The 16,889-nt window shown below is 36.2% G+C and overlaps 1 protein-coding gene across 1 annotated transcript in view; it reads left to right on the top strand.

The window, feature by feature from the left end:
- CACNA1D (calcium voltage-gated channel subunit alpha1 D) overlaps nucleotides 1-16,889 on the top strand; it is a 184,124-nt gene that overhangs the window by 122,053 nt on the left and 45,182 nt on the right. The window contains 10 exon segments of the mRNA XM_086619049.1: nucleotides 2,863-2,969; nucleotides 4,093-4,180; nucleotides 4,652-4,759; nucleotides 4,930-4,982; nucleotides 5,242-5,388; nucleotides 5,795-5,996; nucleotides 7,214-7,372; nucleotides 8,701-8,811; nucleotides 14,943-15,026; nucleotides 15,355-15,438. Of these exon segments, the coding sequence (XP_086475175.1) occupies nucleotides 2,863-2,969; nucleotides 4,093-4,180; nucleotides 4,652-4,759; nucleotides 4,930-4,982; nucleotides 5,242-5,388; nucleotides 5,795-5,996; nucleotides 7,214-7,372; nucleotides 8,701-8,811; nucleotides 14,943-15,026; nucleotides 15,355-15,438 (1,143 nt within the window).

The raw sequence follows: 16,889 nt of genomic DNA, 5'->3' as shown, positions 1-16,889 counted from the left end.
ACACTGAGTGACTCGAGTTATTCAAGGGAAGTAGGAAGTGCTAGAGCTTGGGCTGCCGAAATCTGGTATTGTAAAATATTACAAAGAAACAAGAAGGCACATCATAGCCAAAAATGTTGATGCTTCTGACTCCACTTCTCCAGGAAGCTGTGCCCTACTGTGCACTCTCCCATGCACTTGTAAAGGAAAATAAATTGTACCATCAAAAATGTAATGGGCAACCAGAACATGACACTCGTGTGTATACAGAGCCTGCTTTACTAACACATCTCAGACACTGGCTTTGCTTGCTTATGGCTGGAGTCCTCCATGTCTTCCCTGCTGGATTTTGCGCTGTGCTTTCCACAGAATCTGTCGTTCAGAAGGTGTGTGTGTTCTGCAAGGAGTGAATTCCAGACTAGACCTGTAGTAACAATAGCATTCCTTAATTTCCAGGTAAAAAGTATATGAAACTGAAATTAAGATAACCAAAGGCAATATTATCAGCTGTGGTGAAGAAACTTCTAAATGTCCCAAAACCAAACCTTAAAACAGAATAACTCTCAGCATGTGGAGAGTCTCCCTGTGCTCCATTTTATTGACTGCTGTGCAGACATGACAATTTCCCCATTATATGGTGTCAAGTTTATGAATGAGGATATGAATAACAGAAAAGCTGTAACATCAGTTTAAAGCATTTCAGAATTCTGTTATGTAACCCCTACATGGCATTCAAATCCAGCTTACCATCCTGTTGGTGATACTTGGGAAATGTGAAAACATCACAGCAAAGGTTAGGTTAGCACCTTGTGCTTTTAACCTTACCCCAGCTGTGCTAATCTCACACCATTTATAAACCAGTCCCCACTGGTATGGAGTTGCAGGCAGGAGGAGAGCAGCACTGCCAGTGCCCTGGACGCTCAGCTCAGCTCAGCTCATGTCCTGCAGCATCTACTCCGCTGGTGCTGCGTGACAGCACTCACCACCTCAGATCTGCTCTGGGCCTTGCTTTGGTCTTGATCTGTGCAAAAGATAGAATTATTTAGTATAGAGAGTTTTAGTCACATGCTTCCTCTGGGATTTATAGTCATTGAAATATGAGTCTCCATATAAAGATGGGGAGATATGTACTTCACCTGTATTTTTAGGTCATTATAGCCTTACTTTTGTCTTTACATGAAACTTTGTGTGCTGCTAACTGATAACATGCTAAATGTGTATTTGTAGACAGGTGTAGGTTTAATATTCAAAGTTATTTTAGTGTTCGACTCCCACGGATTTTAATGAGTTTAGCCATACTCCGTACAGCTTTAAGTGAAAAGAGCTAGGCATTTATTGGAAATTTTATAATATAGTTATGTTACCTCTCTCATGTCATGGCACAGGTTAAAGCTTTAGGACTTTTATTCTTCCGGTTTTGAGGAACATTTAGTATTTTGATCATGACAAAGAAAAGTTTAATATGAGAATAAAGAGAGAAAGGCTTCCAAGAAAAACACATCTTTTGTAGTTTGCATTCCTGTGCAGACATACAGTTTTCACTCATGCTGATGGTTTTTCATGCATAAGACCTGTGAGTTTGGGCACGTGAGTAGTGACACAGTAGTCTGCGAGATGCCCATTAACAGTTTGAAGCTCTGTTCTACATTGTGGAACAGTCTTGAAAGATGTAATAGTCTGCTGCAAGAGGAAAAGAAATAAAATCTTTTCACTCCATCTTGAGGAAAAGAGCAGAAAGCAGTGGGTTTAAAATGCACAGTCGATAGCAGATGTTCTCTGGCTGGCATTGAATTTTCTTACCTGTGAAAAACAATGAGTAGCTGAGAGCACTTTAAGAGGACCTTAAGGCTGGAGCAATTAGAATCCATGTGCCTGAACTGACTACTAGGTATTTTTCAAAGGTATACTTATTTTAATTTCAAGTTTAGTTTCATTGTTGATCCATAACTATGGAAAAACCCATGCAAAATTCTACTCAAGTGCAGATTCTGTGCTTTTAATGGCTTAACTGGACTCCTCTGTACAGTTTTTAACTGGCACTTACAGTTATGGTAAGGGTCTAATTCATAGATTTAGGAGCCAAGTTCAGTTTTGTGATAACTGAGAACATCTGCCTAGATTCTGTTTGCAGCCATAATTAATAGTCTCTGTCACTGGCTCCTAATGAAACCTGCAAATGATGCATGCAGGTTCCTTCACAAGATACCCTTTGTCTGCTTCTTTCACCTTAATCTAGGCATAGAAAGTAAAACATGAAGAGAAAGTCCAATAGGGAGAGCAATGTTTGATATTCCCCACAGACCAGCAAAACTTGAGGACCCTTGTCCACACACAATAAAAAACAATCTATGGGTTGTTCCAGGTTATTCCAAGATACCGTGTCTCCTGTGAGCCAAAGGCAAATAGCTGTGGGATGCTGCCTTCTGACAGCCTTGTGCTGGTTCTGTACCAGATTTGACTCTCAGGTTTTTGCAATATGTTTCCAGCTCCTCCAATTCTCAAGACAGTATGAATGATTAGGAGTCAGAATCTAGACCTTACAGTTTAGTAAGCATGGAAATTCTATGGCTCTTGTAGTCATTTTTCTAACAAAGTTCCAATCAATTCAGTGTAATCAGCTCAGCCTAATCAGTTCTTACACAAAATAACATTTGTTGACATCAGAAACAATTATCACGTTTGCTGGTGTTGCTTGAGCAGTGTTTTTGTGATTTAAGTGAAAGATTTGATGTACACAGTGGAATTGTTTTGTATCTCAGTTGCTTTTAGAAAGTGAGATAACATCGTATGCATTCACACTCTAGGCAAGTGTCTTGTAAACAGCCTAAATGTGAATTTGAATAAATTGAAATACAGACTAAACGTGTAACAATTCTATTTTAGATGACAGCTTTTGGAGCATTCCTTCATAAAGGGTCCTTCTGCAGGAATTATTTTAATTTGCTGGATTTGCTGGTTGTGGGTGTTTCTCTGGTATCGTTTGGTATTCAGTAAGTACTATATTTATAATGTGAATGATTTCTTTTTTGCTTTGAGGTTTTATACTGAAATTAATGTTTCAGCTCCTTTTGTTCCCGCATTGTGTGTGGCTGTGCAGTATCAGTATTCAGGACTGGGACTGACAAGAGGTCGTGCTTTATACAGAGAGTGTTGTAACTCATTACTAATACAGGTTGGAGGCAAATTACTACGTCTCACTATTACCAAGAGCACCATGACACTGTACTGTATAGCAAGAAATTCCTCTAGCTTTAAGAGGTTTATATACTCTCTTTTACCCTATTGCCACAGCTACACTCTAGTTCTCCAAGCTTGCTCTTTCAGCATCAACCTACTGGGATATGTAACTTGACAGTATTCAAAGGGTAGAGAAGTAGTACCTTCATCAGGACTGCGAGTGGTAGTGAAGAGATTTTTTTGCTTTGTTTGGATCAGGCTAAATATAACAAAAGAGTCTGAAGGTGCTTATTGATTCATAGAGCAGTTGTGCCTCATTTAAAATCATCTGTGAAATCCTTAGTGACTTAGAAAAGAGCAAGGGCAGGGTGTCAGTCAACTGCTTCCCACCTCGTATCCTGCTTGTACTAGAATAGAATACCTGTTGCACAAGCTTTCAGTTGCCCAGTATGTTCTTTAAAAGGCTGTCTGCTATTGTTTCCTCAAAATGCAGTCATAGCTACAGTCCTAGCTACTTAGCAAAGAGAAGGTAAATAATTTGAGATCTTTTCATCTCCAGCTGGTTGGAAAACAAGGTATTCATAGATTTACAGGACTTACAGTGTCTTCAAAAGAGCTTGTCAACACTGAAAAATGCTCTGAGGACTAGTTTGCTCCTGACCAAACTTAACTGCATTACAGTGTCTGACAAGCTTCTGAGCTGTTAATTCCCAAGTTTCTTCAGAAATTTATGAGATTGATATTATTAATAAAGCATGATAATATTGATAATATTAATAAAGGATGAGTAAAGAAATACTTTTTAAAAAATCTTGTGTATGTATCTTGAGACTTTTTTGAAATTTAATGTATAAGGAAATTGCAAGAACGTTGTTATTCTTAGTAAAATCAGTTACCTTAGAAGTAACAGAATAACTTTTTTTTTTTTTCCCCTAGATCAAGTGCTATCTCAGTTGTGAAGATCCTCAGAGTTTTAAGAGTCTTGAGGCCTCTAAGGGCAATAAACAGAGCAAAAGGACTTAAGGTGTTTATTTTTTTAAGTTATTATTCTATTGGCCTGATCTTCAGTCCTGCCTCAGGTTAAAAATTCTTGTGAAAGAAAAATTCCCTAAAGAAGTTCACAGGGCAAGGGCATAAATTGGTTCCTGATTTTTTAACATATTAGGCCAGGTTCTACCCTCAGTTCCAGGCGTTTATGTGTGGAGGAACACGAGTGCCATGGAGAGAAGATTTTGAACTGTAATACTTACTGTGAACCAACCTGCCAGCACTATATTTTGGTTTTGCATAATGCTTGTGTCATTTTTAGTCGGTTGATGTTAATGGGACTATGTCAACAGACTTATAGACAAATTTAGAAAACAATTTTAATTATGATAGTAGATATAATACTGACAACACAAGAAAATGTGATAAAATAGACTTTTAGAGTATGTATTCTGTGATACCACGTAGCAAGTTGTATTAAAATATGTATTTTTTTCTTTCTTTCCAGCATGTTGTTCAATGTGTCTTTGTGGCTATTAGAACTATCGGTAATATCATGATTGTTACAACTCTGCTGCAGTTCATGTTTGCTTGTATTGGAGTGCAGCTGTTCAAGGTAAGTAGACACGCTCAAAATTTACACCGCATCAAGGAATGAAAGCTGAGTTGAATTCTTAGTGGGTTGCTGCTGGAACTGGGCTGGTCCCATTCTGAATCAATCGTAGTACAAATGTGTTTATTTTGCATATTCTGCATTTTGTCATTGCTTTTTTGTTTAATCTGTAGGGAAAATTCTACAGGTGCACTGATGAGGCAAAACAGAATCCTGAGGAGTGCCGGTGAGAATATCTTTGATCTAAGAATGACACATCATATTTTGAATAATTTAAACTGTAGCAGTTATGAGAAGGCATGTTTCAGGCTATTTAGGTTTGTGAAAATTGGAATTATCATTTTAAATCTACCAGAAAACACAAGTTAGCAGGGAAATAAAATAAGCTTAGGAAGGGAGTAAAATAAACTGTTTTGAATAGAGCATTGAGTAACTCTAAGACTAATTTAATATTTCACTAATGACAGTTTGTTTCTTTCCTGCAGAGGAATATACATCGTTTATAAAGATGGAGATGTTGATAACCCAATGGTCAAAGAGAGAGTCTGGCAAAATAGTGATTTCAACTTCGATAACGTTCTGTCTGCTATGATGGCCCTTTTTACAGTATCCACTTTTGAAGGCTGGCCAGCGTGAGTGAATTCTCTGTGTTTTCACAGCATTGTTAAGACTGTTACGTTTTCCAGAACAGTTCTTTATCATTTTCTGGGAATTTTTGAGCAACAAAGCAGTCTTAAGCGATGGTATAAAAACTTATTGATGGAGGAAAGAAAAAAAACTACTATCCTTCTGAATCCGTGCACTTCTCCTGTATTTCTTCATTCACCTCTATCTATAAAGGGCAAACATTTTTGTATTGTTTGATTCCTAATCTTTCAGCTACTTTTGCTATAATTAAGCTGTTGTTTAGCTCTAATGGAAGTAAAAAGGTAACAATAAACAGCAGACTGTTTCTGAAATCTGTCCTCTGAGTCTACATGCTTTACTCTCTCTTGTCATTCTAATGCTAATAAAGATAAAATTCTGTTTGTTTTTCAGGCTGCTATACAAAGCCATTGATTCAAACGGCGAGAATGTAGGACCTGTATACAACTATAGAGTGGAGATCTCAATTTTTTTCATCATCTATATCATCATTATTGCTTTCTTTATGATGAACATATTTGTCGGTTTTGTGATTGTTACATTCCAAGAACAGGGAGAACAAGAGTATAAGAACTGTGAGCTGGACAAAAATCAGGTTAAAATAAATAATGAACTCGTAACTTTTGTAGTATTCTTTTTATTTATGCATGAAGAGCTTCCTTTCTGCTTTGGGTCAGAAGAGGGCACCAAACACATATCTTAGTGAAAAAATGGACTTGGTACATATTGTCAACTGGTGTTCAGGTCATTGCATGTTCCTCTTTCTGTAAGCCCAACATATCAGTCTTTTCATTGTGAAAGGTGTTACATTAAGCTTGTTAGCTTCTTAGTGTTTTACTTGTTGGTGTCACATTAAGAAGATGACAGCACTTGCCAGTTTGTCATAGCCAGAGGTAGGTTTTACAGTAAGAACAGGAAAATAAATCTTGTGTTCTGAATAGTCTGAAAGTGTTCAAAATGTTCTGCTCTCTCCCCTGCCCGCTCCTCACCCCCCCGCCTTTATTTAGAAATTCGCAGGGGATATTCAGATGCAAATAAAAACAATCTGTCCCCTTTTACTATTTAATCCTTTGACTGAGAAACTAATCAGTTACCAGTCATGGTTTTCAGGTACTCCTGTCTGACTGTAACACACTTAATTGAGACCAAGTTAAGCATGAAACTTTAGTCAGCATTCATTCTGCAGTTCATGCCCTGTCAGCTTTTATAAGCATTCTTCAAAAGACAAGTGGAAGGCCCAGCCTACATGAAGATTTCATGCACTAGTAGAGTAGAAGATGAATCCATCATATTCCTACATGTGACACGATTTTGCTGGGGAATTTAACTGAACTATTAGGAATAACTCTTCCTCAGTATTTATTTTGCTGACTCCAGGGTTTTATGCTTTGCATTTACGTTTGTGGTTGAAGAGCTAGTAAAGACAGCATGACTTATAGATGAATAAATAGTCATGTTATTAGTAGTAATGCTATATACCATGCATATACATACGTATAGTCTGTGGTATATTGCTGTTTACTACTACACTGTATAAAGGTGAAACACTTCAGAATTTCAGTGAGCATCATTTGATTGTTTGTGTGTGGCTGAGTAGTGTATATGATTAGGTAGAGTTGTAAATAACCAAGTGAGGATTGGTAAGCTACTTGATTACTTTATTAACACTTAATAATAAAAACCCCTATATCAAGTAGATAAGAATACCTGTTTTTAAGACTTATATTTAACAATTTGCACTTATTAATTATATTATCAGTTGATTAACTGTTAGGTATAGTCTGACAATTTTTGATGTACTTGCTTTTACAGCGTCAGTGTGTAGAATATGCCTTGAAGGCACGTCCTCTTCGTAGATATATTCCAAAAAATCCTTACCAGTACAAGTTCTGGTATGTGGTGAATTCTACTGGATTTGAATACATCATGTTTGTCCTCATCATGCTGAACACACTTTGCTTGGCTATGCAGGTAGGAAAACCAGAAGCTCTTTTGAAGCTGTTGGCATAAATTGCAGGGAAGGAATGGGTGATACAATGCTTTTCATTTATGGAAACCTGTACTTTTTTATGAAATGAAATGAAATTTAAAAATACCACCTCTGATCATAGTACTCTTCTGTGATGTGTTCTAATCTGTTTGTTTTCTGAAGTAAAATTGTTTAAAACAGCTTGATGTTGATACAGTTATTGCTAACCTAATCAAGCTCTTTGAGCTTTATTTTGTACCTGCAGTGTAATTTAATTTATATTATATGTGTGTGTTTCCAAGAAAATCTGAAGAGAACATAGAAGTCTAATTTTGTCAGAAAATGTTTCTTTCAACCCTGAAGATTTTTTCATCTGATATATTCTTTTATGCAGTGCCTTTAAGCGTTACTTCACCTCTGTGTAGTTTCTTTACTTGTTCTGTGTTCATTTTGAATATGTACCACTCTGTATTTGGTTGGATTGGACTGAATGATCTTTATAGGTCCCTTCCAACCCAAACCATTCTGTGATATTTCTATTTCTATCCTCTGTGCCTATATCTTCTTCAGAAGTTTAAAAACTAAATATATGGAGCAACTCCAGTGTTATGTGATAATGCAAACCACACGCAAACATGTTTTCTTGTATTAACTGTGTATCTATATACACCTCTGTGTATTTTTGCATGTGTCAGGGCTTTTTTTTGCTATATATATTTTTTAATTCTAATTTTTGTACATTATGTATACAATTCTTCACCAGCTACTTTTCTTATCAACTTTTCCAAGTTGTCTCTTTCTTTTCCCTAGTACTTCAGATTTTGATAAGAAAAAGAATGGTTCAAATTCCGCTTCAAAAAAATTCTAATTTTTTCAGTAAACTTGCATGCACTGTATCCTCTTAAAAATATCACTCCCACACAATATATGTTATTCTATGACTTAACATACTGCAGGCTTTCGAAGCAGGTGTGACACAAGGCTATGCAATTTTAAAACCCAGCGTATAAAACTTGTGAAAATGCTATTGTTTAATATTCCTTTTTTGAGAGAGCAGTTTTCTTCTCAAAACCATCTCTCTGGAGATTCCCTTAGGATGTAAAGGAATGACAGTTTTGTTCCACTTAGGGGCTAAAAAGAATAGATTTAAACAACTCCATTCTTGACCAGAAATATGCAACTAGTCCTGTATGTGTATGTGTGCATCATAAATACTGCTAGAAAATATTTTCCTGTGCTGCATTTTTGCCCATTTTGTCTTAGGCTGCCTTATTTGCACTTAATATTTTAAAGCCTTTACTTCTAAAAGTGGTGTATTTTTTATTCACAGCACTATGGACAGTCTAAGCTCTTTAATGATGCAATGGACATTATGAATATGGTTTTCACAGGAGTGTTCACTGTTGAAATGGTTTTGAAACTGATTGCATTCAAACCCAAGGTAAGTTTTAGATATTATTTAATTAGGTCATCACCACAGTAATTAAGTATAATGGAAGTTTCACACTAGCTGTGTGTTTTTCAAAGAACAAAAAGAACCTGTGTTTCCCACATTTATCTGTCAGTGAAATCACAATAGACATGTTAATCTGATAATATATATATATGTAACTTCAGAAAATGAAATGCAGATATCAGAAAAAAATACTATAAGTTGGTTGATGAGATCTGGAATATTTTGTGGTAATGAAAATGTCTCTTTGTAAATGAGATAAATCATTTCCTGTTACAAGGATTACCACTTCTCCTATTCATGGTACGACATTCATAACTTATACACTAAGTTGATCTCCAGTAAAGACCAGTATGATATGTTACATTTCCTATTCTAAGATGCAAAATTATTTCTTTACTTTATAAAATATAGCCAAGTACTACAAACATACATGGAAACAATTTGCATATTCAATAGCAAATTGAAATTCAATACCTTTTTAGATTTTTATGTTTTCAGTTATACATACAGACTATTCAGTAGAAGGCCTCACAGTGAGCAGTTGATTCCTTGCCTTAAAGGGACACTGTCAAAACGAATAATGCAGACACATTTTCAAAAGTAGAATTGCAAGAGAAACTGATAAAAAATAATTACTAATTGAAAAAAAAAAGATGAAAATCAGACTGTGGCAGTTAATACAGTCTTTTTGTTCAGTTCTCATACCCCATTTATGACAGTGCAAAAGTTAATAAAGAAAAACTAAATTAAATTTTGTTTTCAGTACAATGAAATCAATATTTATTCTGGGCTTATATCTATGTAAGAAAGTAAAGTGTAGTCACTCATTATATATGGAATTTGAAAAAAGCCAGTGATGCCATTTGAGGCTGGTGTTTCTTATTTTCCATTGCCCTTCTTTTAAAGTAATCAGGATATCTGCATCTGTAATTGGCTGTGAACTGTGCCCTTTCTTGGTGTTACAATGACTGTAGGCTGTGTGGGCAATCTTATTGTTGCTTTAAACAAGCTAGCTCTGATAGTTGGAGCAGCATAGTCACGGCTGCCCAGAGCTCAGCATGGAGTAGATGTGTAACTACTTTCCAGCTTTTCAGAACCATTGATTCAGCTTGCATTTACTCATGAGCTTGACCGTGGAAGCTGAGCTACTTGACTTAAAGCTAGCTTGTATTTGCGTGCAGAAGTAAACAAATTCTACATCACTTGAGGTCTGGTGTTGAGATGTGAATTGTGGAGTTCTGGGTGAATGCTTACCCGCTCCCGTAGTCTCGCTCTGCACTGTCTAGTCCATTGTACATTTCTAATGAATTTATTTGTATTTTTGTGTCACCTATCTTATTTAAAAGCTGAGGATTTCACATTAAAAATAACACAATATGAGGCCCTAGAAGAGATAGCTCAGATATGTGGACCACAGTGTCATGAGTATGCTGATTGTGTTTCCTGATTTGTATTTCCTGTTCTATATCCGTGTTTCACACTGAGGTTGCAGAAGACTGCTGCGTTTTATCATCTGCTCTTTGAAAGAAGATTGTGCATCCTTGTATGGTTCTCCATGCATTTGTGACTGTAGTCAGAAACAGCAGCTAGTGCGAAATATAGTGGTCTGATCGTAAACATATAAATGACAGTGCTCCATTTGTATTATGAACTTTCTACTCATTATCAAATGCAATGTCTTAATACTGGTCTCTAAGACTTTGTACAGTTTGAGTTTTAACTCTGTCGCAACATGCTTTCTATCTGGATGCTTTTACTGTGAGAGATTCCTGGATCTGAACCCTGAGACTTGGAAGGGCAGACACTGTCAGTGAAAGGTCCTCATAGGTGCAGAATACCTTAAACTTGTTAATTAGAAGGACAAGGTTAAAAAGTCATGATATTAATCAGACTTTTGGCACAGATTAATTAGCAGGAAGGGAAGGGAGCTAAGTATCTTGAAGGTTGCTTTTATTATTCTTTGAATATAGCAACTTTTTAAATTTTCAGATACCCTTTAACAAAACACCTATTGGCAACACATTTACCATAGTTCACTGAGAACTGCAAATCAGCTAACAGTCTTAAGCAGAATGTGAATGTCTTTTAGTAATCTGAATTTTAAACTACATACATGCTTAAAACAACACTGAATTACTTTAACTCATATTAAGATTTAATAATAGTAGGAACAATCTGAAAACCAACTTAATGGTTTTCTTTAGGGTCTGTGAGGAAAGACTGATTAATTTCCTCTATGTTTGTGTCACTGATGGGTTTCTTAAATCTAGTCTGGCAGAAGGGACAGTTTTATTTATTAATTTTGTGCATTTAAAAAATTATTTCAAAGACACTTAAAGCATCAAATAAAAATTCCATTACTCACTCTGTAAAAGTAAGAATAGATAAAATCATGTTAGTTTTTACCTCATCTGCTTGACAGTGTCCCCTTAATATGTTGCAAAAATTCTGTGAAATTGTGGTCTTTTGATTTCACTGGTCATGCAAACTTAAGGCTACTATAAATTATTGATACTTTTACTATGATATTATGTTGTGTAAAACCAGGGGTACTGCAGACTGCCTTCCAGCTCTGAAATACATAAAACTTGGATAAGTGATAGATATTAAATGTGATGCTACGTGTCTGGCACACTTCTTGGCTGGGAGATTTGAACACATAGTACTTTGCAGAATGAAGCTCTGAACTTTTCAACAGAGTGCTAAAAGGACTAAAATATTTCTATTGTAGATCTATAGAAACATATTTTGGTGTTAGTTCTCTATGCGTACATATTCCCCAGGATTTGTGATTTTATCCTTCAGTATTTCTCAATGAACAAATTTTCAATAGTGTAAGTTAAAAGAGAAGGCTTTTAAACTTCACATTGTTCTTCATGTTTGCTAAAATCTGTTACTTATCATGGTTTCGTGCAGTACAAACCAAAATACAGCTGTGAAACCTAAAACAATACATCAACACATACCGTATGTATAACTTCATGATAGCTAGCTGTTACTTAAACTTGTAATGATTTTCCATGTCGTTTTATATCAGATTTTTGTAAGAAAAAAGGAAAGATGGCTAGTAAGTGAATTGATCTTGGGTCATTGCAGTGGTGAAAACAACTTATTTGCATGATGTTTATTTGCTGTGACTTGTCCATTCCTCCCTTTTCCAAAACCATCTTTATTTTCTCTTAGTTTTTTTTGTTTATTTGTATGCTTTTGCTTTACATATTACTTTGAACAATATTTGTCTATACTGATGGAAAAGGTTTCATAAAATAAATAAACGTGTAAAATATTTTAGCTGTATTGAAACAAAATGTGATTTTGTTATTTCAGTGCCTTATATTGTAGCATGTCTAGTAAAGTCACTTTTTCTGTAGCTGAAATTAACCTTTATTGGGAGGACCTTTTTTGGTTCCTGTTGTTGTAGAGGAAGACAGCGCATCTCAGGATTGTGCTGATGATCTGTTTGCTGTTTGCCAGTAGTCTCTTACTTTATGTATAAATATAAATATTGCTATTTTAAATTCAAGAAAGATACTTCTTTTAAATAGAAATTAGGGAAATGAATGATCAGGAAGAATGTTATGAGAGTAGCTCCCCTTCTTTAGTTGGCAGCTGCTAATCTCTTTAGGATTATAAATTTCATTATCATTGAGGTAGTTCAACATGATGTTTAGTAGAAACTTTGGGAATGGCTTGTTCTTGTGAAGCAGGATGAGTAAGGAAGGAGCAATAGGGAATTGTCAGGACCTCTCAGAAATGGATGTGTTTGTTCAGGAGGCCAAATCCATGAACATTGTTTTTTACCCGAAGACTGGAATTGATGATTAATCCCTAAGAACCACAGCATGTGGCACAAAGGGCTGTAGTGATCATAGAATAGTTTGGGTTGGAAGGGACCTTAAAGATCATCTAGTTCCAACTCTCCTGCCAGAGACAGGGACACCTTCCACTAGACCAGGTTGACTAAAGCCTCATCCGGCCTGACCCTGAATGCTTCCAGGGATGGGGCAGCCACTGCTTCTCTGGGCAACCTGTTCCAGTGCCTCATCACCCTCAGAGTGAAAAATTTATTCCTTATATCTAATCTAAATCTCCCCTCTTTCAGTTTAAAGCCATTTCCCCTGTCCTATCACTACATGCCCTTGTAAAAAGTCCCTCTCCAGCTTTCCTGTAGGCCCCCTTTAGGTATTGGAAGGCTGCAATAAGATCACCCCGGAGCCTTCTCTTCTCCAGGCTGAACAGCCCCAACTCTCTCAGCCTGTCTTCATAGCAGAGGTGCTCGAGCCCTCAGATCATCTTCGTGGTCCTCCTCTGGACTCACTCCAGCAGCTCCATGTCCTCCTTGTGTTGGGGACTCCAGAGCTGAATGCAGTACTGCAGGGAGGTCTCACAAGAGCAGAGTAGAGGGGCAGAATCCCCTCCATCGACCTGCTGGCCACATACGCTGATCTATTTTCCTCATACAGCCCCTTCCTTAAATGAGGGAATGATTATAATAATTTGTGGTTTAAAAGATCTAAAAGGGAGTAGCATTAGAAACATCATGAGGCTTTCAAGACTCTGCTCAGTGCTCGCTCTCCTAGAATACACTGTAGAATTGTCTTCTGTAGCAGCTCTCACATAGTCTCCAAGAGCAAATTTCCACATGAAATTAGCTTTTTTTTTCAAATAGTAATACACTTGAGTGTTATCTTTAAACTGTGATGTTACTAGAAATTCTAACAGTTTAAAATCTTGACCAAAATATTGTCCAATTCTAAAAAATTTATGGGTGATTTTGCTTTTCTGTGCTAACAACAAGTGTAACAACTTAAACTACTCAGCTAAAACATCTTTAGTAAACAGGGTAATAATAAGTGTAACTAGACATAAGATTAGATTAGCACACTTGTAATTTTAAACTTTTTGCTGAATTTATTTTTTAGAGCTTCAATAGTGGCTGATAAGTTAGCATTTTTAAATTATTTACCAGGAAAGCAGAATGTACATGTACAAAAATGTACGTTTCTGCCTTTGGCGTGTAATGCACATTCCTTATTCATGGTTGGCTGATCAATTAATATATCTGAATGAGAAAAAGGGCAAGTTCAGTAATTTTTGCAATTCTGAATTTCTGTGATAACTAGGCAAAATCCACATATTGCAGAAAACCTACTTACCTTGTCTCTGTAGAGTTGCCTTCAAAGATTAATACATCTTTGTTTCTAGTGACAGATGGATCCTGGAACCTACCTCAAGGTTTCTTCTGAAATATCTATTGCTCAAACATGCAGTTTTGATGCCCACAGACAGCTGAATGTGTGATAACACTTTATAACCATTGGCAGCAGTGTGCCAGTAACACACATAGGGAATATATTTAAAGCCATAAAATGTCAGAATGGTGACCAAGCAATTTATGAAAATGAATTTGCAGACATTGAACTGGCTGCATTAAAAGCATTAAGAAATTGTTCGAGTTGCTATGGTTCCTAGCACTGACTTCACTGGTTACAGAATCAGGCCCTGACTGCAAATGTGAGTTCCTGTATTAAACCTAGTTTATGAATAGAAGATGAAGTCAGTTCTCTAATGTTTATGCACAGTTCCACATTAATAATTGTACATGATTAACCAGTCATGAGCTTTGACCCTTGGAATATTTTTACCAGTCACTTAGATAGGACTATGATAAAATCATTAATGTTAAGGAGGTTTCAATTGGCTTGGTCTCACAGAAATATTATTAAAGGGATTTTGTCGTGCTAGTTAGGGTATGTATGTTAGAATTTTTCAGCCTTGCTAGAAGTCCAAAACCAGTTTTGGATGATGGCTTGCTTACCAACGTTGTGCTTATACGATGGTGTATTATGCATGTGTACTGCGTGTGTGTGGCGTGCGTGTGTAAGTCTGTGTGTGTCTGTACATGTATATATATAAAGTGTATATATATATACACACACGCACATACATGTTGCTTTTCCTTCAGTAGGCAATATTGTTTGTTTTGTTTTGTTTTCTCATTAGACCACAGGTTTTGTTTAACTAATTTCTGTTTATGCAAAACTAAACAGAAGTATGCAAATATTTGACATTTCATGTGTAATCACAAACGTTTGCACCCTGCCTGCTCTGTTCAGGGCTATTTTAGTGATGCCTGGAATACGTTTGACTCCCTCATCGTTATTGGCAGCATAGTAGACGTCGTTCTCAGTGAAGCTGATGTGAGTATACCCCAGCTTACTTTCCCCAGTCCCTATTTCTCTTTCTCTGTCTCCCCACTATTTCCATCATCTGGACAAGTCACAGATTTTGATCTGATGTTTCTAAAGTTTGAGTACAGACCAGTCATAGGTCAATTATGTTGATATGGGAAATAAATAGCCTTTTTTTATACCAATTTTTTTGAGCTGTGAAAGGGAAAGATTAGATTGTATAGTGGTACATCAGAGAAGCCTAGAGTGTTTCTGTGTTATAACACTGTCCTTTTCTTCTCTTTTTCTGTTTGTGTTTTTCTCTTGCTCTCTTTCTGCTGAATGCTTGTCCTAACAGCACTATTTCACTGATGCATGGAACACTTTTGATGCCTTAATTGTTGTTGGTAGCGTCGTTGATATTGCTATAACAGAAGTTAATGTAAGTAGCAACTGTTCATGCACTAAAAAGTAATTACTGTCTTCAAGAAATACAGAAAATGTAAACTTTATCCCCCAAAATCTTTTTTCAAAAAAGTATGTTTTGTCCTGGAATCAAAGACCAAGATATTGATATAGATGTTTGTACAAGCTGTTATTATAAATCTATTTACTTGTGTAGTTGCACATGCGCAAAGCATAGTGAGGCAATGAGAATTATATTTTTCTACGTAGGTACAGAAAATATTTAAAAGCATTTCATTTATAAAAAAGGACTTAAACCTCTGTTACTATTTTACTTGAAGCTCAGTGGTTTTTGTAAGTAGCTTGACTAAGATAATTAAAGAATCTATAAGTTGGTTTAGTGGTTCAGTTTAACAAATAATGATATTTTCTGTGCAAGGTTTGGTTTTTAGCATTCATATCTCGTGAGGCAGCAGAAGAAGGGTATATAGAGAAAGTAGGGCTTTCCATGCTGTGGAAATGTTTGCTTTTTCTTATTCCTTTTGATTTTCCCATCCTGCAGTAAATGTTTTGAAATTTGAATTACTCTTAAAGTACTTTCAAAGCTCCATCTTTTCACCAAGATTTTGACTGATGGCCTTCACACATGTAGGTGTTTGGACAACAGAATGATCCCTTTCCAAGCTAAAAATAGGGAAATACTGATTTTTGCCTATTTTCTCTCTTATTTGCTTGTTTTAACAAGGCTAGCTGTATCAAAAAAGTGATAAATGAAACATAACAAATTACATACAAGTTCTGCAGCAGATGCAAGTGTGTCCCATGCTTACAGGTTTCTTTGTTTAACTAGTCAAAATAAAACTTCCTTCTTGAGACCTCAGAAAGAGAGACTGAAGAAGGTAAGAGTTGGATCCACCCCAGCCACTGAGAATGCTCAGGGAGCACACAGACTCAGTAGGTGAGGTCAGCGAATTCCACCTGCCGAAGATTTTACCTGTTTATCATTCTGAGAGTTAAGTTATCCAGAAATACCCATGATGTAGGAGACGTGGGTCCCCAACATTCACGTATTTTCCCTGTATGAAAGAACAGATGAATCAGGGAAAGCTGTAGATATAAATAGTTGCTTAGTGTTCTCTGAAGATATTTAGCTTGTGTGGTTTTGTACAGCAGTCGCTGTTTATGACCTGCCTAATAATATTCTTTTTATTTTAAATTTCTTTTTCTAAGCTACTTGATGACATCTTTCTTTCCCCTAGTGGATTTTTTACTTGCCCAAATGGTTTCTTTTCAATAGGGATATTTATATGCATCATCTTTCAAAATACTTCTAAATTTGAATAAATACTCTTCAGTGGTGAATACTTAAGTTGAGATATCTCTGAGGAAGCAAATCCGTCCTATGGCTATCATTGCCATTTAACTGAAACAGTTTTTCAGGGAAGCACATTTTAAAATGTGTTTTCCAAAGCGGTTCATGTCAGGAAC

Source organism: Tauraco erythrolophus, chromosome 12, assembly GCF_009769465.1.
Source record: "Tauraco erythrolophus isolate bTauEry1 chromosome 12, bTauEry1.pri, whole genome shotgun sequence".
Taxonomy (NCBI): domain Eukaryota; kingdom Metazoa; phylum Chordata; class Aves; order Musophagiformes; family Musophagidae; genus Tauraco; species Tauraco erythrolophus.
This window is presented reverse-complemented; position numbering and strand designations above follow the sequence as displayed.